At 42.2% G+C, this 26,742-nt stretch overlaps 1 protein-coding gene across 10 annotated transcripts in view; it reads left to right on the top strand.

Annotated features, from left to right (window-relative positions):
• The window catches only part of SAP130 (Sin3A associated protein 130), a 75,458-nt gene that overhangs the window by 31,722 nt on the left and 16,994 nt on the right, over positions 1-26,742 (top strand). For 5 of the 10 annotated variants that reach the window (XM_022590532.3, XM_089916932.1, XM_022590538.2 and 2 more), the window contains 5 exons: positions 494-671; positions 7,081-7,185; positions 18,004-18,362; positions 22,450-22,698; positions 22,880-23,005. In XM_022590532.3, coding sequence (XP_022446240.1) covers positions 494-671; positions 7,081-7,185; positions 18,004-18,362; positions 22,450-22,698; positions 22,880-23,005 — 1,017 coding nt within the window. Of the gene's footprint in view, positions 1-493; positions 672-7,080; positions 7,186-18,003; positions 18,363-19,187; positions 20,180-22,449; positions 22,699-22,879; positions 23,006-26,742 lie in introns of those variants that run through there. The other 5 variants (XM_089916931.1, XM_089916930.1, XM_089916933.1 and 2 more) reach the window with 5 other exon arrangements.

Genomic DNA, 26,742 nt, shown 5'->3' with positions numbered 1-26,742 from the left:
CTGCGTGGCTTGCGGGATCTTAGTTCCCCGACCAGGGATTGAACCTGGGCCCTGGCAGTGGAAGTGCGGAGTCCTAAGCACTGGACCCCCAGGAAATTCCCTAAGATTTTTTTTGGAGTTGTTTATAAAGCTGTAAAGATAGACTGGAATGTTGGTACCATTATTAGGGATTGAGAGGTGGTGGTATTTCACCAAAAAACTGTAGCAGAACATTTCTTGCAGTATACTATATACTTTATGTATCTTATCTCACTTATTAGTAATTATGATTGTAGAGCAAAGAAAAGACGTTCTTAATCGTGCATCAGTAGACTTTGTAACCTCCCCAATTTGCCATCTGCTTTTGTCCGTATCCCTCATCTTCTTGAAATTGGACAGTCCTAACATGGATACTCTTGATTGTGGTGGTCTGATCGTTGTTTTTTGTCTTACGTGACATTTTAGTGATGTTACTTCCGTTTCCTTCTCTTCATTGCTCTTTCCTGTCCTCCAGCAGTGGTGTTGGCAGATGGAGCCACAATTGTAGCCAACCCTCTTAGCAACCCATTCAGTGCTGCTCCAGCAGCAACAACTGTGGTGCAGACTCACAGCCAGAGTGCGAGCACCAACGCTCCAGCCCAGGGCTCGTCCCCACGGCCAAGTATACTCCGGAAGAAACCTGCCACAGATGGGTGAGTAGATCCAGAAGTGCCAAAGGACACTGCTAATTCTGGATGGAAGTAATTGGTGTAAACAGTAGGCAGTAATCCAGTGCTGATAGCAAACTCAGTTTCCTCCCAAATAACTTGACCGCCGGGTTATTCAGTAGAGCCTTGCCAAGCTCAGACTGCAGGATGGTAAGAATCCAGGAGTCAGTTGGGTGTCAGTTTGTAAGCATGTGTTGCATATTACGTACTTTGAGGAGTTCTCTCTGGTTCTGAGAGTTTAACCCTAGAACCCCTAAAGTAGCTTGAAGTGAACTCTTCAGGCTTGTCTAGCTAGGCACAGTAATGTGTGCTGTGTATTTTTTCCTCATTGTCCTAAATGAATTGTTGCTCAGGGCAAGCAGTCTCCCAAGTGTATTAAGGGTCGTATTTAGTAGCAAGTAGTGTTCTGTGTTGTCATATAAGCTTCTGAGTTGGTGGGTCACGGGTGGGAAGGTATGTGCTCTGCCATAACAGAGACCAGAGTCTCTGTCTTAATACTAGGTCAGTCCATGACACAGTAACCATATTAATGAAAACACAAGGCAGAGCTTGTAGTTAAGATGGCAGATTGAATATGCACTTCTAAATTTCTCTTCCTCTCAAAACCCTACAGAACTTATAGTAAAGAGGCTTTTTAAAAAGACTGTAGGGAATTTCCTGGTGGTCCGTGGTTAGGACGCCACGCTTTCACTGCCAAGGGCGCACGTTCCATCCCTGGTTGGGGAACTAAGATCCCACAAGCCACACAGTACGGCCAAAAATAAGTAAGTGGGTAAGTAAATAAATAAATATTTTTTTTAAAAAAGATTATAAACACACAGAGATGGGGAGAATAGGAGAAGACACAACAGCAACAAGTCTCTGAAGCTGGAAAGCAAATAGGCAAGTGCTCACTCGCTCCCTTAGCCGTGAAAAAGGTGAACGTTAAGTCTGCAGAGAAGAGCGCTGAGAACCATCCTTGTTTAAATTGTGAATCTTCAAAAGGACCAGGAGCGGGAAGAACTGGGGGTATCCACCTGGATTAGCCAGCACAGTGAAGGGCATGGTGCTGTACCAAAAACGGATTAGGGGACCAAGCCTGTGTGGAGTGCTGAGACTTGTCCCTCGTGGCTGACACGACCCTGGCAGCTGAATTTAACTCTGTTGACAGAAAGTGAGAAGGCGACTGTACTCTGCTTCTAGGGTCCGTTCCAGCCCGAGGGGAAAGAGCTAAGGATACCAACAGTAGGGGTTTAAGGACACTAAGGACAGGGCTCCGATCGCCCTTAAAGTAAACAAGCCCCGCCACAAGCTCAGAGCTTCCAACCGGCTTTTTAGTCCCCCCACTCCTCCTCATGAGCGTGCAGCCAAGCCTGTCAGGTATCTGAGGCTTCTTCTAACGATGCAAGATAGAAGCCACAGCGAACGCACTGAAAAAAGCAGCTCGGAAGATGCAGAGGCTAGGCAAGGAGAATAAAACTAAAAACAAAACATAAGAACGCATGAACAGAGACAGACACTGTCAGTACCATCTTCAAAGGACATATGAAAACTGCGTCCATGAAACAGGAAGGCCATGCTCCACAAAAGGAACATTCCGAGAACAAGAATGTGTCCAGAAATCAAAAACTCAGTAGAAAACTTGAAAAGTAAAATTGAGGAAATCTCTCAAAAGTAGAGCAAAAAGACAAAGAGATAGAGAATAGGAGAGAAAAGACCCAAAATTTAAAGAGCCAGTTCAGGAGATCCTGCCTCCAAGTGATGGGGTTTCAGCAAGACGGATCAGAGGAGAGAAGAGGACGACTTAAAAATAATTCATAGAAAATCACCAAAGCCGAAGGGTAGGAGTTTCCTGTTTTAACGAACCATGAAATGCTTGGTACAGTAGATGGCAATGGATACAAACTGGCACCAAGGTAAAATATTTTGAAATTTCACAGCACTGGACAAAATGAGATCTGCCCCTTCTCCCATGCTTCGTCACCTCCAAAGTCCCTTCTGCTGTGCCCTCTGAGATCGTCCGTCATCATCTCAGTCCCCTGTGGCCTGACCTCTTCTCTGAGCATGGCTTCTTGCTTTAATTGGAACCTGGCTCTTCTCCGGGGTCTCGACTTCCTCGACTCTCCCCAGGGTGGTGGCTGTCTCTCCCTCCCCATTCCATCCTGTCACTGGGCCTGGAGGTGGGGTGGCTGTCCTCTTTGGGCCTCACTGCCACTTTCAGGCCCACCCTTCTCAACAGTGGACATGCTTCCTGGTCTGTATTTAGATTTCATAAAATTTGCAATTGAAAAAGTAGTTTCACATAGCCAGGTTAATCCAGACCCACTGAAAAGTTTTCCAGTAACTGAACCAAGTACCAGTTTTTAAATTCAAATTAGTTTAAATGAAATATTGTTAAAAATCATGCTCATCAGTTGCACTTGTCACCTTTCAAGTGCTTAGTAGCCCCATGTGGCTGGTGGCTACCTTGTGGGACAGATCCAGGTTTGATTTGGGGTCTGTGTTTGCCCTTCAGAAGGTACATAGTGTCTGGCTGTGTCATACCGTCTTCAACTTTAATGTAAACAGAAATGATTTCCCAGCTCTCTGGCCTCTCAGTTGCTTGAATGCATCCTCTGCATCCGCCCTCCCTCAGCAGGGCACACCCATGAGCGCTGGCACTCCACGGCACAAAAGTTCAGCAGCTTTTTCTGTACCCTAGGGTCCCACAGCCCGCCTCTCTTTCCACGTCCCTGGCAGCGACTCCCAGCAAGACCCAGCTGGGAGCCTTCAGTCTATTGGTCCTCACCACCCTTTCACTTTCCTCACTGCCTTTCCTGGTCTCTTTGTCTGCCCTCCCTGGTTCAGAGTCTGTGGTGCGTTGCAGTCATTTCCTTGCGTGCAGCCTCAGCTTCCCTGTCGTCCTCTTCACTTTGTCAAAGTCAGAGTTAAAATCCAGCGTTCTGCTTAATTTGTGTTGTGCCGCTTGCCTGTGTGCAGCAGAGTGTTGCCTCGTCCGCCTTAACCTCACACACCTCCCCAGGGATCTCCCAGCGGACCAGCACAGTCTGCTTTCCTTGGCCATTCCTCCAGACACCCGTGTACCTCTGCTCCTTTCCAGACTTCCACGCCTCCTCTCCCGCGTTCACTTGTAGCTAATGAATGTGCCCACCTACTTTTTTCTTTCTGCTACGTTCTTGAGAAAATGGAAACACACAGAAGAGAAGTTCGCAAGCTAGCTGTCACAGGCTTGCCTGCCTGCCTGTCTCCAGCTCCGCCTCCATCTCTCAGTGGCGGGCTCATCACTCAGAGCTGAGCTCTCAGGTCGTCTCTCCAGAGCGCCCGACTGCCGCCCGTCTCACCTCCGTGAGACCTGCTCCAGCTCTTCTGCCTCTCTCCTCCGTCAGTTTCTTCTTGTTAGTGGATCCTTCACGTAAACAAGTATAAACTTGTTATCGTTTCTTCCACTTTGCTCCACTCTCTGCCCCATTTTTTTGCTCCTGTTTGCAGTGAAAATGAAGGCATTGTCTCTGTTTGCTAGCCCCACTTCTTCCAGTCTCTCTTTCTTTCAGCACTTTCACTGAAGTATAGAAAACTGCACAGATAATGTATGTACAGCGTAATGAGTCAGCACAAACGTATAACTGCTGTATCGGTTAAGAAACAGGACATTACCAGCACTTTCTCCCAAAGATTACTAACCAGTTTTTCTTTTTTTTTTTTTTTTTTTTTTTTTCAGTTTTTCTTTTTACCCTATGGATTTGTTTTGCCTCTTTTTGAGCTCCCATAGAATCATATACATTTTTTGTGTGAGTCCATCTTCTTTCACTTGATTTTGGGAGATTGATCCATGTTACTGCATATAATTGTAACTTTTTTTACGGTTATATAAAATGCCCTTGTCTGAGAATACCATAGTTTAACCATGGATATTTGGGTTATTTCCAGTTTAGGGCCATAATGGTTATTTCCAGTTTAGGGCCATAATGTTACCCCGAACCTCTTTGTGCATCACCTTTGATGCATCCATAAATGAAGTGCTGTTATGTACCTCGGAGGGGATTTGCTGGGCTGTGGGCTGTGCTCATTTTCAGCGCCAGCAGGTAACGCCAGCAGTTTGTCCAGGTGTTTGTACCCATTTACACTCTCACCAGCAGTGGGGTCCTTGCCTTCATCATCATCGACGCTTGTTATTTGGCACTCTTTTTTAAGTTTGGTCACTCTGTGGGTTTATAGTAGTGTATCTCTTTAGGGGTTTGGAGGGCTTGTTTGTACTGAGCAATGGGGGATTGAGTGGTCTTGCTTTTTTGTTTATTTCTTACTTTTTATTGTGGAAGGTTTAAACATAATACAAATTTGAACATCTGAATTTATACCCATCATTCAACTTCAGTTATTAACTTATCAGTTCATGTTTTATCTGTATGCCTTTCCACCATATTATTTTGAAGCAAATCATAGGGAACACATCATTTTGTTTGTATATATTTGTATATATTTCAGCATGTGTTTATTGAAATACATACTTTAAAAAAATGTTATAACCCCATAATGTTATCAAATATTTAGTCATTGTTCAAACTTCCAGTGATCTCAAATGTCACAAATTTTGTTTTGTTATATTATTTATTTGAGTCTGTATTCTGATAAGGTACACACATTACGATTGGTCGATATGTCTACTAAGACTCTTCTAATATATGTTACCTCCATTTCTTTTTTCCTTGCAGTTTGTCTGTTGAAGAAACTTGGTCTTTTGTCCTGTAGAGTTTTCCTCTCCCCTCCCAACTCTTCCTGAATTTGTCGATTGCATCCCCATTCTGTTAGTTCCCTAGGGCTGCTATAACAAATTACCCCAAGTTTGATGGCTTAAAACAACAAAAGTTTATTCTCACAGTTCTGATGACTAGAAGTCTGAAATCAACACGTCGGCAGGGTTGGTTCCTTCTGAACACTCTCAGGGAGGATCCACGCCGTGCCCTTCTTCCAGCTTCTGGTGGCTCTTGGCGGTCCTTTGTGTTGCTTGGCCTGTGGATGCACCACTCCAATCTCTACTTCCATATCCACATGGCCTTCCCTCTGTGTCTGTGTGTCTCAAATCTCCCTCTCCTTTCTGTTGAAAGGATACCGATCATTGGATTTAGGACCTGCCCTAAGTCTAGAATGATCTTATCTACTTAATTACGTTGGCAAAGACCCTATTTTTTTTACATTCACGAGCAGCAGGGGTTAGGACTCGGATGGGTCATATTAGGGAACACAATCCAACCCCCTGCCCCCATTGTCTGGTTTCACTTGTTATTCTCTCCTCCACATTTTCTCTAAGTTGTTACTTGAATCTAAAGGCTTGGTGAACTTCACTTTTTCTCCCCTTTTGGCAAGACTCCTTCCTAAGTTGGTGGTTTAGTCTTTTTATCAGGAGAAGTATGCTGTGTGGAAGTCAACCTTTTTGAGATGTTAGCAGTCTTACGATCAGTGTCTGGATCCATTCGCAGTTAGGCATTGCAAAGTGGTATGCTCTAGCCGTTTCGTCTCAGACGGACTCTTCTAGCATTTGCTTGCACCACTCCGCCAAAACTAAATGTGTCAAGATCACTTATGACTTCCACATTGCTAAGCTCCAGTAGTTAGTGGTCAGTCGGAGCCACGTGTGGCCTCTGTACTGCGTGACACAGTTGATCACTAGCTACCTTGATCAACTGTTTTCGCTCAGTTCCTCAGGTCAGTATAAATACATAGGTACAATAATGATTGTAACTGCTAAACAGATTTAAATGTTATTTTGTTTTTAATTTTTTTTATTATTTATTTATGTTTTATATATTTATTTATTTATTTTTGGCTGCGTTGGGTCTTCATTGCTGCGTGTGGACTTTCTCTGGTGGTGAGGGGGGGCTACTCTTCATTGCGGTGCGCGGCCCTCTCATCGCGGTGACTTCTCGTTGCGGAGCACAGGCTCTAGGTGCGAGGGCGTCAGTAGCTGTGGCGTGTGGGCTCAGTAGTTGTGGCTCGTGGGCTCTAGAGCAGACTAAGTACTTGTGGCACATGGGCTTAGTTGCTCTGCGGCATCAGGGATTGAACCCGTGTCCCCTGCATTGGCAGGCGGATTCTTAACCACTGCACCACCAGGGAAGTCCCTAAATTTTACTATTAAGTACAAAGGAGATATGTAGGTAGAAGGTAGAAGAAGCAGGTAAAAGAGTCGCAATGGTTGCTTCCTGAAGAGAGACAGGCAGGAAGTGGGGAGGCAGGGGGAAGCGATCTGCTGTATGTTATTAAAAGCGTTTTAGTACTATTTGGTTTTTTAAATAATCTGCCTTCATTACTTTGGTAAAATTTGAAAATCCATTAAAAAATACCTAGCCATAGGTACACTTAGCAAATGTGTAGTTCTCATCCTTTAATGCCGTCTGGGTTTGTCTCTTTACTCTTTCAGAATGGCAGTTCGGAAAACCCTCATTCCTCCTCAGCCTCCTGAAGTGGCTAGCCCTCGAGTGGAGAGCTCTATGCGGAGTACGTCTGGGTCGCCTAGGCCTGCAGGGTGAGCACATCATTGAGGACAGAAAAGTCTAATACATGTCGCAGACTTCATATCATTTGCCTCTAAAAAGAACCACTAGTGTGTGCATCTGAAAGAACCATTTTCTAGCTATGAGATCTGGACACGTTTCTCAGCCTCTCTGACCGTTATTTACCTCATTTATGAAGTGGGCATACTTACAGCACCTGCCTCATAGGCTCCTTGTGTATTGAAACCACTTAGAACAGAGCCTGCCTCACAGTAAACACCCAGTTATTGTTGCTATCGAAAATGGCATCATGACAATAGTTAATGCATTCTGTTTTCTTTACTCTTCATCTCCTTGATTCTAAAAGTAATATTTTGGAAAAGAAAATGAGACAATATAAAAATATTTAAGGTATAAAGAGAAAATCGTCCTATTCTCCACCCCCCCTCCAGTGGCACTCCCCCAGAGTAATATTGATTGGTTAAAGTTCTGTTAAGCATCTTTCCACATCTTTTTCTACATACACGTGTAGATAGATTGATAGATTCTTAAAAACAGGGATTTTGTTGATTGTTTTATATACTGCATTTTATACTTATATCTGTAATAGCTTACCATGTTAATATATTTATATCTACTTCTTCATAAAACTTCAAAAAAAAATTTATGAATGCCATGTGTGTGCCAAGTATCATTTTAGAATCTGGGGATATAAGAGTGACTGAAAGTGTCCATTCTCCTTAAGCTTACTGTCTAGTGAGTGTAGAGAAATAATAAATATGTGAAGAAAAAGAAAACAGTGTAAATGGAATATAAGTGATGGGAGGAAGGGGTGATGACTTATAGAAAGGCCTCTCTGAGCAGAGGCTTTAAGAGCATGGAGGAATAAGCCACATGCTCCCTGATGTCAGACTGTCAGGCAGAGGAAAGAGCAGGGACTAAGACTTTGAGGTAGGAGTATTTGCAGTCACCACTTTGTACATTAGTGCAGGAATGTGCAAATAACCATGTAAACGGAAACTGTGCATGGTTATTTATAATTGTTGTGACCTTAAAAACATTTGTGAACATATCAAAAACTCTCTTAACTGTCAGTTAAAATATATAGGGAAATGAAAAACATAGTAAAACTAAAATTTATTTAGTACACTGTAATTTGAACATCAGAAACGCTGAGAATTAAAGTGTTTTATTTCCTTCTAAAAGCTAATCAAGTGGGAATTCCCTGGCAGTCCAGGGGTTAGGGCTCCACGCTTTCACTGCTGAGGGCCCAGGTTCAAACCCTGGTCGGGAACAAAGATCCCACAAGCTGCGCAGCATAGCCAAAAAAGAATAAATAAATAAATAAATAAATAAAAGCCAATCGAGAGTACAGTTGGCCCTCTGTATCTAAGGGTTCCACATCTCGAGCATCCACAGGTATCCATGGATTTTGGTATCTGCGGGGGCGGGTATTGAGGGACGACCGTAGTTGGAACAATGTTTCCCTTATTCACATTGAATAACTTATGATACAGAGCAAGAGTCCTTCTATGCTTCGGTGAATTGTCATACTCCTTTCTAAGTTTGGGTCTGCCCTGACATTTTATCCTATCTTTTTTTTCTTTTGGCTGCATTGGGTCTTCATTACTGTGAGTGCGGGCTTCAGTAGTTGTGGCACGGGGGCTCAGTAGTTGTGGCACATGGGCTTAGTTGCTCCATGACGTGTGGGGTCTTCCCAGACCAGGGATCAAACCCGTGTCCCCTGCATTGGCAGGCGGATTTTTTTTTTAAGAATTTATTTATTTATTTATTATTTTTTGGCTGTGTTGGGTCTTCGTTGCTGTGCGCAGGCTTTCTCTGCTTGCGGCGAGTGGGGGCTACTCTTCGTTGTGGTGCGCGGGTTTCTCATTGCGGTGGCTTCTCTCGTTGCGGAGCACGGGCTCTAGGTGCGTGGGCTTCAGTAGCTATAACACACGGGACTCAGTAGTTGTGGCGCGTGGGCTTAGTTGCTCCACGGTCTGTGAGGTCTTGCCGGACCAGGGCTCAAACCCTTGTCCCCTGCATTGGCAGGTGGATTCTTAACCACTACTCCATCAGGGAAGTCCGGCAGGCAGATTCTTAACCACTGTGCCACCAGGGAAGTCCCTGTCCTTTGTCTTTTCAGTGTTGTAAATTATTTCCAGAAGTTCCTTTAATGTGAGGTTGTTGCCAGCATCACTTCCAGGTACATCTTTATCCTTTTATCAAACCATCTTCCTTAACTAATCCTTGGAATCTGGGTGCACATTCCACAGCAGCATCTTTATCTGTGCTAGCAGTTTCACCAGATAGCTTACATTAATCAAATTAATGCTGACTATTGAAAAAATGAATCCAGCCTTTATTGGCTGTAAAAGGCTTTGGTTTTTTGGGTTTTTTTAATCCTCCCTGTAATTTCCATCTTCTTTCAATGTGGCAGTTAATTCAACACTTTGGTCTGAGTGATTGGGTTGTTGTGGGGTTTTTTTACAGTCTTCAATCCAGAATGGAAGTAAATACTCCGTTTCACTATAGTGGCTTACAGTAAAATGACTTTACCACCTTTTTTATATTCATTGGACTTTCTCAGTGTGGTCCAAGCCATAGCTTCATACAAGCCTAGGTCTCATCCTAAATTATCTTTGCTGTTGCCATTTTCAGATCTTCTAATCACATCCCATTTTACTTCTAGATTTATCACATTTTTTTCTGCATTTTCATCGCTGTTGGCCAGTTCTCTTTCAGTCGTTCATTTTTGTAAAATTTCACCTGGGTTTATCACTAGGAAACTAGACAGCACAACTACACACTTCGCTGTCTGCATGAACTGAGAAGTAGACGTGCAGTAATCAACCAGTCAACGACATACTTCGAAAGAAGTGATGTGCGATGTGCATGTCTGTAAGTTACAGAGTGATTTGTGGACCGAAGAGCTAGTAGCAAAGTTTGCACTTTATGAAGTTACTCACAGTTAATAATTATACTGTAGTAACTGAAATTCGAACAGTGCTGGTGGGGGACTGAGGGAATACAGTTACACGTATGTATGTGAAAGTCACACATGTCAGTGTTGTGCGAAGTAAGCACTGTCTGTATATTAGGAATAAACAAGGAGCAGCAAGGGAGAGCAGCCTAGAATGAGGGGCAGGGTTGTACAAAATGGTTCAGAGATAACAATGAGAGCCAGATTACGTATACAGGGCTTTGTGGGCCATTCAAAATCCTTTGGATTTTATTTTGAGTGAGACAGGAGTGCCATCCGAGGGCTAAGGCATAGGAGTGACATGATTTGACTTATTTCTAAAAGGATTGCTCTGGCTGCTGTGCTGAGAATCAACTGAAAGAAGACAGGAGTGGAAGCAGTGAGACCAAGTAGGAGATGATAAAACCTTAGACTCTCTTAATGGCTTGGATCAGCATGGAGGTAGTAAAAGTCTTCAGAAGAGTTCAGATTCTCAATATGTATTGAAGGTACAGCTGTCAGAATTTTCTGAGTGGAGAGAAAGGGAAGGAGGCAATGATAGCTACCAATTTTTGCCTGAGCAACTACAGGTAAGGAATTACCCTTTCTGAAGTGAGAAATAGCAAGGGGGAAATCAGGAGTTTACTTTTAGATATTTTATTTTGAGATATCCAAGTGGTTAAACACACCCAAGTGGAGATGTCACGTGCATAGCTGGGTATATATTTCTGAAGTATATACAATTCTGGAATTGAAGATGGAGGTCCATGCTGCTGATTAAGATTTGGGAATTAAAGCAGGTACTGGCATACCTTGTTTTATGGCGCTTCACAGATACTGCATTTTTTTACAAATTGCAGGTTTATGGCAGCCCTACATCAAGCAACTCTATCAGTGCCATTTTTTTTTTTTTTTCAGCATTTGCCCACTTTGTGTCTCTATGTCACATTTTGGTAATTTTCACCGTATTTCAAACTTTTTCATTATTGTTATATCCGCTATAGTGATCTGTAATCAGTGATTTCTGATGTCACTGCTGTGATTCCCTGAAGGCTCAGATGATGGTTAGCTTTTTATAGCAAAAAAGTATTTTTTACAATTAAAGCATGTATATTGTGTTTTTTCAGGCATAATGCTGTTGCACACTTAATAGACTACAGTATAGTGTAAACATAACTTTTACATGCACTGAGCAACCAAAAAATTTGTGTGACTCGCTTTATTGCGATATTCATTTTATTGCAGTGGTCTGGAGCCAAGCCTGCATCTCTAAGGTATGTTGTATGTATGCTTTAACACCATGAGAGTGGAAAAGCTCCCATTGACAGTGAGTATAAATAGAGAAGTGGTACAAGGACCACACCTTAGGACATAACCATCTTTAGAGGTCAGGAAAGTACAAAACCAGAAAAGGAGACTGTATTCCTGTACTGTGTTATGTTACCAGATAGGCTGGTGCCATAATTAAGTCCTCAATTAATGAACATTTAAGTTATTTCCATTTATCACTGTAATAAACATTACTACAGTGAATCTCATTACCTGTCATTGAGCCTCATTGCAGACATTTCTCAGGGATAGATTTCTGGAAGTAGCATTGATGGGTCAAAGTAAACGTGCAGTTTAAATTCTGATTTCCAATCACTCTACCTTTTTACATGCTTACAAGATATGTGTTCCCATTTCCTGCACATTCTTGCCAACACCAGATATTAATTGCAAACGTAATACACTTATTTTCAGTTGTTTAAGATTTTTTTTTTAAACAAAGTAGCATATGGAGTTATTTTTAAAGTGGTAGAAAAAAAGTAGTTCATGAAGGTGAAGAGCACACTGTGATGTATCAATACAAAAGTTTATCCCTTGTGAGAAAAACGTGCAGAAACTTGGGTGAGGAGGGGCTGTTGTAGACTCTTTCCTGGGCTTAGTATGGTTCAGAGAAGCTGTGGGGTGGGCCCCATACAGGCACCCAGGCTGGCCTTTTTTTGCAGTTGGCAGTCTGTTTCTGTGGCACCTGAAAGAAGAGAGTATTTGGATTGTGAAAAGCAACCAGCTGAAAGAGCAGTTTTCCTACCCTCCCACGCCCAAGGAGTCTCACGTAAATGGCTGTTTCTTGGAATAGCCCAACTCATTTACCGACGAGTAATAACAGAAGGATTGATGGGAAAATAAGTTTAAAAAGTAGGAAAAAAGCAACAAAATATACTAGTTTGTTCACTGAGAACACTCACCAGAAAAACATTTACAGGGAACAGATGAAATTTATAACAGAATATTTGACTGTGAATAGAAGTTACTTAACGAAATAGCCACCACTTTTATGAAGCAGAACACAAGGATGAAATACAAAGACTCCCGAGAATAAATGAGAAAACATAAAGAGATGATACGTGAGTGGACAGAATTCAGTAAAGATCTAGAAGAAACCATCACAGAATGAAGTACAGTTAAAACAAAAAACAGTGTAGGCATAGAGGGTGGAAATGAAAAAAGTGAACAAAAATTTTAAAAGAAACAAAACAAAAACCATACAGAACATGCTGTGATACAAGTAAGATCAAACATATACATGTCAACATCTCTGAAATCAATATATAACTTTAAATTGACTGCATGTTAATATCCTATCTTTAAATAATGTATTTTTAAGTTCACAAAATATTGGTGTATTGTATAGTGTTGGCAACTTAGATTCACTGAAATACTGAAATAGACTGGTGTTGTGTAGAGATGGTAGTGGGTAGGTTAGAGGAAGGAGACTTCTCAATACATCTTTCGAAACGTGAATACTAATTCAAAACAAAACGTTAAGAAAAGTTGAAATCTTAGAAAACAGTAGATTTCGAAAGTAAATCCAGACGCTAACAAAATAGATATAAAAATTGAATTTTAAAAGAAGTCACATAATACAATACTACAAGGCTACTATTCATGTTTGCTTAGGTTTTCCCTGCCAGCCACTAGTTCATCTTCAAACTCTCCACCAAACCTATAGAAAAGCTCTGAATAAAGGTGGACCTATAGATCTCTGTGTCATTTGTTCTTGGTAACATCCCTCCAGTCCGCATTGGTTGCTCCCTAGGCAACCAATATAATGTGGCAACTCCGAACATCAGACTCCCACCCCTCCCCAGGTTTGTTGCTGTTCCTTGTAGTTGTAGTTGTTTAGTGACTTTTTTGAACTAATTCTTTAAAATCTATATCTTTGTCTAATGCAGCCACTGAAATCTACTTGGTTAACTTTGTAGTCAGCTAATGAAAGAACAGATTTTCTTCAATGCCTGGAACCAATAAGTCTCCATGTGTTTGCCAGAGAGCTCAGTGTGTCTTGGGTACCCTGTCAACACTTAGGCAGGCAGTTGACAGCTCTGCCTAAGCCCTCTCTTCCTGCTTGCACAGAGCCTCACAGTCAGCCAGAGGTGAGACTTAGGGCCTTCTCAGTTCTTCCCTGGGCGTGTGCTTAGCCCTGGGTACGCACACAGCCCTACATGTGCGTGTTGCTTCCTAGACTGCCAGAAATATGTCAGAGCTGTTCAAATCTCCTGTGGATATTTCATTCTCCAGTTTTTCCTTTCACGTTTTTTGGGTAGCTTATTGTTTGCTTCAACTGTTATCATCCTCTCAGTCAGCTGGGAAACTGATCGATTGCCTCTAATATTTTCCAAAAACACACCTTGGGAAAAGGTCGTTTGCACTGACAAGCTCCAAGTCAAGTCAAATAAGACAGCCTTGCAAATGGGATCAAGCAGACAGGTCATATCATGGTAATTCTTTGGTAAAGAGGGTTTGTAGTGGCTCTGACCCCTCTGGTAGCTGCAAGGCTGCTGGTTTTCCCTGTCAGTGTGGGCTGTTGGCTGATAAGTCTACTGTGGAGCTGGAAATGGAAGAATGGAAACAGTGCAAGTTAAAACGCCACAAAGCTTACTGTTCTTACCAAGATTCAGCCTATTTTCTTGAATAGTTTTGCCAGATTGTTGAAAGCCTTTGGTTAATTTCTAGGAGTTCTGAAAAAGTTGTTTCTGACTTTCTTTTTTTTTTTTTTTTTTTGCCAGTTTTTTGTTGCTTTTATGAAAAGGAATTTTCAGAGATCCTAAGTCTCATATATTTTTGCTGATGTCTCTGGTTATTTTATCTCTCTTCTTTTTTTTTTTTTTTTGGTCGTGTTGGGTCTTCGTTGCTGTGCATGGGCTTTCTCCAGTTGCAGCGAGTGAGGGCTACTCTTTGTTGCAGTGCACAGGCTTCTCATTGTGGTGGCTTCTCTTGTTGCGGATCACTGGCTCTAGGCACGTGGGCTTCAGTAGTTGGGGCTCACGGGCTCTAGAGCGCAGGCTCAATAGTTGTGGTACACAGGCTTAGTTGCTCTGCAACATGTGGGATCTTCCAGGCCAGGGCTCGAACCCGTGTCCCCTGCATTGGCAGGCGGATTCTTACTGTGCCACCAGGGAAGCCCTATTTTATCTTTTAATTGTCTTTAATTCCAGAATAATCCTTACCTCTACACCACCCTTATATTTTAAAATGCTTATCTTGAAATAATTTAAGACTCACAAGAAGTTGGAAAAGTAGTACAGAAATTTCCCGTGTACCCTTTTTCCAGCTTCCCCAAATCATTACATCTTACATGACTCTAGTACATTTTTAAAATGAAAAGACTGGTACAATACTGTTGACTTAACTACAGACCTCATTAGAATATCACCAATTTTTATAATGTCCTTTTTTTTCCTTTGGTATATACTACTTTGAAATTTTATCACATGAATAGATTTGTATAACCACTGTTATAATCAGAATATGGAATTGTTTCAGTACAACAAAGACATTCCCCCATTTACAGTCACACCCTTCCCCCAACCCTAACTCCTTGCCATTCAGCTGTTCTTCATCACTATAATTTTGTCATTTTGAGAGTTTTATGTAAATGGAATCGCATAATTATATATATAATTATATAGCTTATTTTCACTTGGCATAGTACTTTTGAGAGTCTATGCCAAGTTGTAGCATTGTAGTACTGTTTTGGTTGAGCACTGTTTTATCATATGGAGGTAGCACAATCTGTTTATCTGTTCACTCATTGAAGTACATTGGGGTTGTTTCTAGTTTGGGGCTATTACAAATAAAGCTGCTGTAAACATTCATGTACAGTGCTCTGGGTAGACCACATTTTCCACCCACTTTCATTTCTGTAGGATAAAAATCCCAAGAGTGCAGTTGCTGAGTTGCATTGTACATGTATATTTTTAGTTTTATAAGAAACCTCCAAACTGTTTTCCAGGGTAACTGGACCATTTAAAATTCATACCTGCAACATAGGAGATCCTTTTATTATACAACCCTGCTAAACTCATTTATTAGTGTTAGAAGGTTCTTGTTTGTTTGTTTGTTTTTTAATTTTATTTATTTTTGGCTGTGTTGGGTCTTCGTTGCCGCACGCAGGCTTTCTCTAGCTGCGGCGAGCGGGGGCAGCTCTTCATTGCGGTGTGCGGGCTTCTCATTGCCGTGGCTTCTCTTGTTGTGGAGCCAGGCTCTAGGCACGCGGGCTTCAGTAGTTGTGGCATGTGGGCTCAGTCGCTGTGGTTTGTAGGCTCTAGAGCGCAGGCTCAGTAGTTGTGGTGCACGGGCTTACTTACTCTATGGCATGTGGGATCTTCCCAGCCCAGGGCTCGAGCCCGTGTCCCCTGCACTGGCAGGCGGATTCTCACCCACTGCGCCACCAGGGAAGTCCTAGAAGGTTTTTTGTAGAAATAGTTGCTCCACATTCTTTCCTGCACTTGGTATCATAGGGTATTATATTTTCACCATTCTGATATGTGTGTGGTCGTGTATCATCAAAGCTTTCTTTGCATATCTCTAATGGCTAATAGTGTTGACCATTTTCTTGTGTGCTTATTAGCCTTCTGAATATTTTCTTTAGCAAATTGTTCATTATTCATGTGTTGTGCCCATTTTTAATGGGATTATTTGTTTTCTTAGTGTTGAGTTTACAGACTTCTTTATATTTTCTACATATAACTCCTTTATTAGATATGTGTTTTGTTTTCGTTTTTTTAACCATCTTAAGTGTATATTTCAGCAGTATTAAGCATACTCCCAGTGCTGTGCAGCCATTCTCCAGATATTTTTCATCTTGCAAAACTGCAGCTGTATACCTGTTTTACAGCAACTCCCCATTGTCTCTCATTTCAACCCCTGGAAACCACCATTCTGCTTTCTTTTTCAGTGAATTTGACTACTCTAGGTAGCACATATAAATGGAGTCCTACAGTATGGTCACCCCTCGGTACCCTCTCGGGGCATTGGTTCCATGACCTGCGCCCCTGCATATATCAAAAACCATGGACGTTCAAGTCCCTTATATAAAATGGCATAGTATTTTCATGTAACCTACGCATCTCCAGATTACTTATAATACCTAATACAATGTAAATGCTGTGTAAATAGTAGCCAGCATGCACCAAGTTCAAGTTTTGCTTTTTGGAACTTTCTGGAATTTTTTGTCCCTAAATATTTTCCATTCACTGCTTGTTGAATCTGCAGATGTGGAGCCTGTGGGTATAGAGGGCCGACTGTATTTTTGTGATTGGCTTATTTTACTTAGCATAATATTCTCAGATATATGCAGTATGTGCTTTGCAGATACATTTTTCAGTCTCTGCCTTGTCTTTTCAATCTCCCAAAATGGTCTTTAGCAAAGCAAAAGTTTTTATTTTATTTATTTATTTTTTGTGTGTGTGTGGTACACGGACCTCTCACTGTTGTGGCCCCTCCCGTTGCGGAGCAGAGGCTCCAGACGCTCAGGCTCAGCGGCCATGGCTCATGGGCCCAGCCGCTCCGCGACATGTGGGATCCTCCCAGACCGGGGCACGAACCCGTGTCCCCTGCATCGGCAGGTGGACTCTCAACCACTGCGCCACCAGGGAAGCCCAAAAGTTTTTAATTTTGATGAAGCCCGATTTATCAGTTTTTTGTGCTTTTGGTATCATGTCTAAGAACTCCAGTCATAAAAGTTTTATAGTTTTACATTTTTACGTTTAGATTTATGATCCTTGTTTAGTTCATTTTTGTATATGGTGTGAGGTTTTGGTCAATAATGAATTTTTTGCCTATATAAGTCCTGTTGCTTGGGGCCTTGAACTTGAGGGGTATTGTCTTGTGTTGCTTTTGATATTCTGAATTTGCAGCAGTAGTATATAAATTTTCAGCAGCAGTAATATAAATCAGTAAAGCTTTACAGCTATCAAATGAAATATTTTACTTAAAAAAATGTTTGAGAAGAATTTGTAATGACATCGATGACTTCTTATAAAACTGAAAAAAATAGAATATACATTTTTGAAGACTGTATTTGTAGTTACTTTAGATGTCTGAAGTATTTCTGGTAAAACATACCGGAACGTTGTGGTGACCCTGGGTAGAGGGCTGGGTGTTCAAAGTGGAGGGAAGTTATTCTCAATTTGTATTCTTTTCGATCTTTTCCATGTGCATGAGTTTCCTGTTTTATAAGAAGTAGGTTTACAAGTGACATATGAAGTGTGAGCATAGTTGTTATTAAAAAAAAACCTCCTAAGGCAACATATGCAATAATGAATTCTTGGAGGGAAAAATACACTAATGTAATGAAAATTGGTTGTCTTTCAGTGATGTGACTTTGATTTCTTTAAAGTGTTCTTCGTTTTCTAAATTAATTTTATTACTGCCTATAAAAACGATGGGGATGGTTCTGAAACTTGAATTCCCTTTAAAAGTTACCCTAAAGTTCAACTTTTAAAATCAAGGGATAGAGTTTTAGTTGTGCTGTGTGTTGTACAAAAAGAATTGGACAAATATTCACCTTCTGAGATGATGCAGGTTAAGGCAACTTTCTGTGTTTGCTTTTGTGTTTCAGTGCCAAACCCAAGTCAGAGATCCACGTATCGATGGCCACTCCAGTCACTGTGTCTGTGGAGACCATGTCCAATCAAAATAATGATCAGCCCACCGTTGCAGTCCCACCCACCGCTCAGCAGCCTCCACCAGCCATTCCAACTATGATTGCAGCAGCTAGCCCCCCGTCACAACCAGCGGTTGCCCTTCCAACCATTCCTGGAGCAGTTCCCGTCACTCCACCCATCACCACCATTGCCACTGCCCCTCCACCGCCAGTGGCTGTGGGCAGCAGTCTCTCCTCCGTTTTGGGCCCTCCTGTACCTGAGATAAAAGTTAAAGAAGAAGTGGAACCAGTGGACATCATGAGGCCAGTTTCTGGTAAGTTCATTCACAGTATGCTCTTCGCTGGCAGTTGCTTCTTCCCCTTTTCCTAACTCTCCTCAGAGTCCAAACTCTCGTGTGACCCTCAGCCAGGAAGCCCGACGCCTTGATGCCCATTTGAAACTTGTATTTCATTAGTTTTTAATAAATAGGAGAAAGCATTACGCTCCTTTTGAAAACTAAAACCATACTGCTACCCTTTTATAGTTAATTTTCTCACCAGAATCTTGAAAAAGATTATTATTTCCCCAAGAATATCTTTGAACATAGCTTCTTGTATTCATTAAGAAAAGATTGCCATGTAAAAGGGGTTCACAATACAATCATAGCTAAGTGCTGATTAGTTTACAGTGTGTTCCCTGCCAATTTTTGTTGCCTTGTGTATGCAATAAAGTAAGATTTGTGTTGTAGTAAGTAGTCTCTTGATAAATTTATTTGTGATTAGTAAAATCTCAAAACTACCATTACCCCCTCCCTCTTCTCAACTCTAAACTTCTAGTTTGTAAAAGGCAGGTCACTTTAAAGGTTTTCTTTTTGTTTGGTTGGTTTTCTGTTATTTTAATAACTTACATGTAATCTTATTTTTCCTGACTACAAAAGTAACATTCAGTGTATGAAATTTATAAAGTACAGAGAAAGCCAAAGTGGAAAACAAGTCAGTTTGTCCCATAGTTACCCAGTATTACCCTCTTAACCATTCGGCATGAAGGCCCCCATCTCCCGTGCCATCTGTTCAGTTATGAGGTGTGGTCATGCTATGTCTACAGTTTTTAAATCTGCTGTGTATTTATTTGCTTATTTATTTTCATTTTATTATGCCAGGAAATATCCTTCTATGGCACCCATATTTAGCCTCAGCACTTCCGTTGAAAGGTACTGTGGATAACCCTGGAGGGGAAAGGAAATGGTCTCACTTTTGCTGTTCATCTGCTCTTTCAACGTTCTGGATACTTCCTCTTAACCTCTCGGTACTAGGAAGTTGGCAGTAGTCCTTCCTCAAACTGTAGGGCTCTGCACCGGCCTTTGTCCTGTAGGGCTCTGCACCAGGCACTGATGATCCAACCTTGTACAAAACAAGCACAACCCCATCCTCTTGGAGCTTACCTTCTCGCAAGGGCAACAGACGGTAAAATGAAGTAGAGACAAAATATAAGGGAAAGTTAGGGCTGGAGCTGTGATTTTTAAGAATGTTTTAAAGGAAAGGCCTTACTGAGGAAATGATCTTTGAGCAGAGACATTAAAGAGATGAAGTGCTGGCCATGAGGATATCTGGAAGAAGGTCATTTCAGACCGGGAGAGCAGTAAATGTAAAAGCCTGGTGTGCTCAAAGAATAGCAGAGGCAACAGCAGATGGAGCTCAGTAAATGAGGGGAGCGGGATGGACAAGGTCAGAGAAACAGGGTCAAGACTGTGAGAGCCTGTGGGCCACTGTAAGGCCTTCGGCTTTGCTGAGGAAGGTGGGAGCTATTAGAGGGTTCCGAGCAGAAGAGAGACTTGAGCTCACTTCCATTTTTAACAGACCACTCTGGCTGCTCTGTGGGAAAAAGACTGGGAACAAGGGTGGAATTAGGGAGATGTGTTTAGAGCCTGCTGCATTAATTGCAGGGACCAGTGAAGGTTTCAGCCAGGGTAGTAGCAGTACCAGTAGTATGAAGTGGTGAGAGTCTAGATTTATTATTGAAGTAGAACTGAGAGGATTTCTTTATTAAGATGGAATGTTGTGTGTGAGGAACGGCATCAGAGGCAACTATAAAGTTTTTGGCCTTAGTGTATGGAAGCATAGAGTTGCTGGCAGTTGAGGTTGGGGAGGGTGCGGCGGCGGGGGCGGGGGGGGGGGGCTCCATTGTGTAGGGAGAGATCAGGAGTTAGTTTTTAATCTTATCCATTAAGTTAGATCTTAATGGATAAGATCATCTGAGGAATGAGCGCACGATAAAAAACAGAAGCAGTTGTGAACTGAGCCCTGGGGCGCTGCACCATTTTGAGGAGGGAGAGGAGGCCGAAGCTAGCAAAGGAGACTAAGTGGAGGGGCCAGAGTGATAGGGAGAAAGCGTAGAGTATGATGTCCTAGAAAGCCAGGACAAGGATCATGACTGATGAGAGATCAAGTAAGGTAAGAACTGAGCAGGACCATTGGATTTAGCAGTATGAAGGTCATGCAGATCTCGAGAAGAGCAGTTTCCACGTAATGATATTGGCCACAGCATGATGGGGAGTGGATTCAAGAGAAAGCTGGGAAACAACTTAGAGACAGGGAGTATAAACAGCACTTGAGGAGTTTGTTATAAAGCGCTAGAAAAAGGAAGGGCAATATCTGAAGGGAAATGATGCCAAGAGGAAGTTATTTTTAAGACAGGACAAATGAGTTTTGTATGTTAATGGGAGTGATCCAGTAGAGGGGAAAGAAGTGATGATGCAGGAAAAAGAGATGAATTCCTGGAGCGATGTCTGAGGAGGTAAGAGTGGGTGGGACCTATTGTGTATGTGAAGGAATCTGTGTCTGCTGAAATCACAGAGAGAAAGGAAGTGCCTGGTCACAACGCATGTAAGTAGGTATAGCTGGTGGGAATTTATGGACATTTCCTTCTGATTATTTCTATATTTTCCAGTAAGATAGAAAGCAGGGTCATAGCTGAGGGTAGGGGTGATATAGGAGGTGTTGAGGGTGAATGGACTTGGCAGATGCGGGAGGATCGTCCAGCAGCAAGGGCCTGCTCGAGGTCAGCAAGCATGCTAACAGGACACCTGTGCCCGTTGCTGTGTGTTTTTCTCTGGCTACACTCAGCTGCACAGGTGCAAACTAGTTGGAGAGTTGGATTTAACCTGTTGTGCTTTTTGCTCAGTGAGTACAGTGAAGCAAAAGAAAGGACAATAAACGAATAAAGTGAATAAAATTAATGGGAGAATTAAAACCCAGTGATAGGAGAGAGTGGACATTTGAGGGATGAGTGACAGCAAATAAGTGGTATGATTAATGGATAATAGTTCCTAATGGGGTCTAGGAATTGTTGGAGGCAAGTTACTAAGAGAAGTGACCTAGAAAGATAGTTGGGCTATCTTTGGGCTGGAAAGTCAGATGCTGGAAATTGAGATGTGATGACAGAGTGAAGGGTATGACTGTTGGGAGTGGGTGGCTGAGGAAGGGTGGAGGGAAAGGATAGGCCAAGGATATATGGTATAGAAGAGTTGAGGTGAAGTTTTCTCATGATTTGCGTGTCCCCAGACACATGATCCATACAAGCCCAAACAAATGATATTAACATTGTACTGAGAATGCTGCTTATCTGGGGGCAGTGGACTGTGGTAGTTAAATAGTCCAGGCTCCGAAGCCAGACTGCCTCTGTCAGCTCCCAGCTGTCCCACTTCCTACTTGTGTGATTTGTGCCACGTTTTCTCATCTTTAAATTGGGGCATAATATAATGCCTGCTTGCTCAGATTACTTTTAAGATTATATCAGTTAATGGGTTATCTCCTAGAAATCAATGCTCAAAGGCTTGAAAAACAGTGGCTTGAACATGTAAGGTTTTATTGTCTCCCTTGAAGCGAATCCTGAGGCAGACAGTCCAGGCATGGTATGTGGACTCCATAAAATCATTAGGGATCCAGGCTCCTATCACCCCTAGCATTTGACCCTCATGCTCTTGATTCAAGATAGCTGCTGGAACTCCAGCTATCCCATCTGAGTTCCAGGGTCACAGGAAGAAGACGAGGAGTGGGTCATGCCTTCTTTCTTTTAAGGAAACTTCTTAAAAGTGCTACAGAGCACTTGTATTTTCATTTCAAAAGGCCACAATGAACTGTAAGGGAGACTAGTAAATATGGTCTTCCAGCCAAGTGACAGCATGCCCATTTCAAAGTGAGGGGTGCTCGTGCTAAGGGAGGTGAAGATGTGAGGTATTAGAAAGCAGTTGGCAGCCTCTGCCACAGTTGGAGTGCTTAGCATAGCGCTGGGCATGTCAGAAGACTCCATAAATGTTAGCTCTTTTTCCTGTCTTCCTCATCTCTCTCATTGATGGAAATCAAGTGACACTTTGCACTGTGTTTGGGCTCTCATGCATGTGTGCACCCTTTTTCCTATGACAGCAGTTCCCCCCCTGGCTACCAACAGTGTGCCTCCGTCTCTTGCATTGCTGGCTAACAACCTGTCCATGCCTACAAGTGACCTACCACCCGGTGCTTCGCCAAGGAAAAAGCCTCGGAAGCAGCAGCACGTGATTTCAACAGAAGAAGGGGATATGATGGAGACAAACAGCACTGATGATGAGAAGTCCACTGCCAAGAGTCTTCTGGTGAAGGCAGAGAAGCGCAAGTCTCCTCCCAAGGAGTATATCGGTAATGCTCACTTGAGCTAAATTTTGTCACGAGAAGCTTCCCACTTAAGTCAGGGGTCCATCCCTGAGGCTGTTTACATAGCCAGATTTCACTTACAGCTTACCTGCAGGAATTATACCAGGAAGATTGTTGCAAATAGATAGTAAGCTATTTAATGTCTTCTTTTTCTTCTCTTGAATAGATGAAGAAGGTGTGAGGTATGTCCCAGTGCGTCCAAGACCTCCCATTACCTTGCTCCGTCACTATCGGAACCCCTGGAAAGCTGCATACCACCACTTTCAGCGGTACAGTGACGTCCGCGTCAAAGGTCAGTTTCCCCAGAAATGTTCGGTGTTAACACTTGCAATGGGTCTTTCACTCAGCTATATTGAAATCACAGTAGAATAGAAAAACAGAATCAGTTTCCCAGTTTCAAAAAGAACCATAAGTTTTTGTTATAAAATCTCAAGACTTTATTGTTTAACTTAGATAGAATACACAGTTGAGCACAAAATTTGGAAAATTATCTTTTGCCTCAGAAAGCTTTGTGTACTTTACTGGAAACACAGTCTAATGAATAAATGACAACATGTGTTGCCAGCTCCCCAAGTGGTCACAGATGACCTCTTTAGCCCTCAAAGTGGTTGAGGAAGAGCTATACTAGACTGTTACTGGACATGGTCCACAGTAGTTCCAGGATGCTCAGATATACGTGTGTGATAAGCCCCAGGAAGTATATTTTCCAAAAGACCTTTTGTTCAACATATGTGAAGCTCTTGGAATGGTCCAGTGCAAGCACTCAGTGAATGTCTTTGTGGTTTTGAACTTGAGAATAACATTCTCATTCATTAACCCACTTATAATAAAAATGGCTGATAGTACTTTGCGAACATCTGCAAATATTTCTCTGGATAGACTTTGTGTCATTAATCTCAAATATAATCATTGCACACAGAAGTGTAAGTTTTCAGAGAATTGGCCATATTTCCCATTCCCTCAAATAAACTTTACTTGGAAGCTTCCTTGAAGCCGCAAGATGAGTCTGATTTGGATGGTACTGACTAATGCCTATCAGCAGGAGTGAAGGTCCTGACAGTTCACTATCTGAATGGAAGTACAGAGGTGGCTGCTCTGCCCAGCTTTTCTTCCTCACAAGTACACCCTGAGGATTGAAAAGAGGGTGAGATTTCGAAAGAGAAATCAGAGAATGTTGGCCTTTGGTGGAAGCAGGATATGAGCCACCAGACATTTCTTCACACCACAGGAATTCCATATCGTAGCAGGAGAATATTTACAGTTTTCCCTGGTAACATTTTAAGCCGTAAAAGATTCTTATTGCTTATTGGAACTCACTCTTCAAAAGCTATCTCAGGAAAGGTTATTTGACAGCTGAAAATACTGATGATTCCTAAATCTTCTGTTTGGATATGTACATATTAATCACCTTGTGCCAAGTCTCTTGACTATTAAACTTTAACTGAACTGTTTTGCCTAAGCTTTAAAGTCATATTCATACAAAGAAATAAAGGTGGAGTACTAAAAACAGGTAACTCACAGGGAGGAAAGAAAAGAGAAATAGGGGAATAAGAAGCACAGAAAACAAATAATAACATGGCAGGCTTAGCCTTACATATCAGTAATTACCTTAAATGTAAATAGTCTGGAAGTACCAATTAAAACACAGATGGGCAGAGAGGATAAAAAAAAAGATCCAACTATATTATGCCTGTAAGAAACTTCAGATACAGTGGGTCAGTAGAGTGACAGTAAAAGGGTGGAAAAATATGTACAATGCAAAAACTAATCAAAAAACAAGAGTAGGTATAGTAATATCAAACAAAAGTAGACTTCAGAGGAAAGAAAATTACTAAAAATGAAAAAAGGCATTACATACTGATTAAAACTATATAGGCAACAAAAATCATGAGCTTCAGAATATATGAAGCAAAAACAGCTGAAAGGAGTATAGGCAAATGTGCAGTCATAGTTAGACCTTCGACACCCTCTTCTCGGCAGTTGATAGAAGTACTTGACAGAAAATCAGAAGGATATACAAGAAGTGAACACCACGAACCAACATCTAGTAGACATTATAGGACACTAGAACTGCAGCAGAATACATATTCTCTCAAGTGCACACACAACATGTAAAGACAGACCATATTTAGGATCATAAACCTCAACAAATTAGGGAGAATTGAAATCATATAGAAAAATATAAAGTATCTTCATTGACCATAATGGAATCAAACTAGAAACCAGTGACAGATAAAACCTCCAAGCCATGGATTAAGCAACACACTTCTAAATAATGGGTCGAAGAGGAAGTCTAAAGGGGAGTTTTTAAAAATACTTAAAACTGAATGAAGATAAAAGAACAACATACCAAAATATGTGGAAGGCAACTAAAGCAGTGCCAACAGGAAAATCTATAGCACTAAATGTTTATATCAAAACAGAGGAGGAGGGCTTCCCTGGTGGCGCAGTGGTTGCGAGTCCGCCTGCCAATGCAGGGGACACGGGTTCGTGCCCCGGTCCGGGAAGATCCCACATGCCGCGGAGCGGTTGGGCCCGTGAGCCATGGCCGCAGAGCCTGTGCTCCGCAATGGGAGAGGGCACAACAGTGAGAGGCCTGGATACCACAAAAAAAAAAAAAAAAAAAAAAGAGGAAATATCTCAGTCACAGTTTCTACATCAAAAAACGAGAAAAAAAAGAACAACATAAACTCAAAGCAGGTACAAGGAAGAAAATAGTGAAAAAAGCAGAAATCAGTGAAATTGAAAACAGAAAATAATAAAATGAAAAAGCTAATTCTTTAAAAGAAAAATCAATAAAATAAATCTCTAGCAAGACTGAAGAAGGTAAGAGAGAGGACATAAATCATGAATATGAAGAAGGAAACAGGAGAGGCAGCACTGCAAACATCTGCAGACAACAGCCGTACACTTACTGCATATGCAAGCATGGCAACAAACAGTGCTTGACACATGATATTCTGTGTCAGAGATTAGCTCAAGATGGCAGAGTAGAAGGATGTGAGCTCAGCCCTTCTTAAAAAAACACCAAAACCGCAACTAACTGCTGAACAAACATCAACAAAAAGAAAAGCACTAGAGCCTACTGAAAAAGATAGCCTACATCCAAAGATGAAGAAGCCACAATGAGATGGTCGGAGGGGCGCAGTCGCTATAAAATCAAATCCCATACCCTCCAGGTGGGCAACTCACAAACTGGAAAACAGTTATACCACAGATGTTCTCCCACAGGAGTGAAAGTTCTGAGCCCCACATCAGGCTTCCCAGCCTGGCAGTCTGACAAGAGAAGGAGGAGCCCCCAGAGAATCTGGCTTTGAAGGCCAGCAGGGTTTGATTGCAGAAATTCCACAGGACTGGGAGGAAAAGAAACTCCAGTCTTGGGGGGCGCACACAAGGTCCCATGCACACCAGGACCCAGGGGTAAAAAGCAGTGACCCCATAAGAGACGGGCAGACCTACCTGCTAGTATTGGATGGTCTCCTGCCGAGGTGGGGGATGGCCGTGGCTCACTACAGGGACAATAACACCAGCAGCAGCAGTTCTGGGGAGTACTCGTTGGAGTGAGCCCTCCCAGAGGCCACCATTAGCCCCACCCAACAGCCTGTAGGCTCCATGCTGTAACACCTCAGGCCAAATGACCAACAGGGCAGAACACAGCCCCACCCCTCAGCAGACACGCAGCTTAAAGTCTTCCTGAGCATGGCCCTGCCCACCAGAGGAACAAGACCCAGCTCCACCCACCACTGGGCAGGAACCAGTCCCTCACATCAGGAAGCCTGCACAAGCCTAATCTTAGCCTCATCCACCTGAGGGCAGACAGCAGAAGCAAGAACTACAATCCTGCAGCCTGCGGAATGGAAACCACAATCACAGAAAGTTAGACAAGATGAAACGGCAGAGGAATACGTCCCAGATGAAAGAACAAGGTAAAAACCCCAGAAGAACAACTAAGTGAAGTAGAGATAGGCAACCTACCAGAAAAAGAATTCAAAATAATGATAGCGGAGGTGATCCAAGGCCTCAGAAAAA

This window comes from Delphinapterus leucas, chromosome 8, assembly GCF_059928025.1.
Source record: "Delphinapterus leucas isolate spDelLeu-1000000601 "Yukka" chromosome 8, BTC_Dleu_Yukka2, whole genome shotgun sequence".
Taxonomy (NCBI): domain Eukaryota; kingdom Metazoa; phylum Chordata; class Mammalia; order Artiodactyla; family Monodontidae; genus Delphinapterus; species Delphinapterus leucas.
The sequence above is the reverse complement of the archived record's forward strand: the minus strand, read 5'-3'. Positions and strand labels throughout refer to the sequence as shown.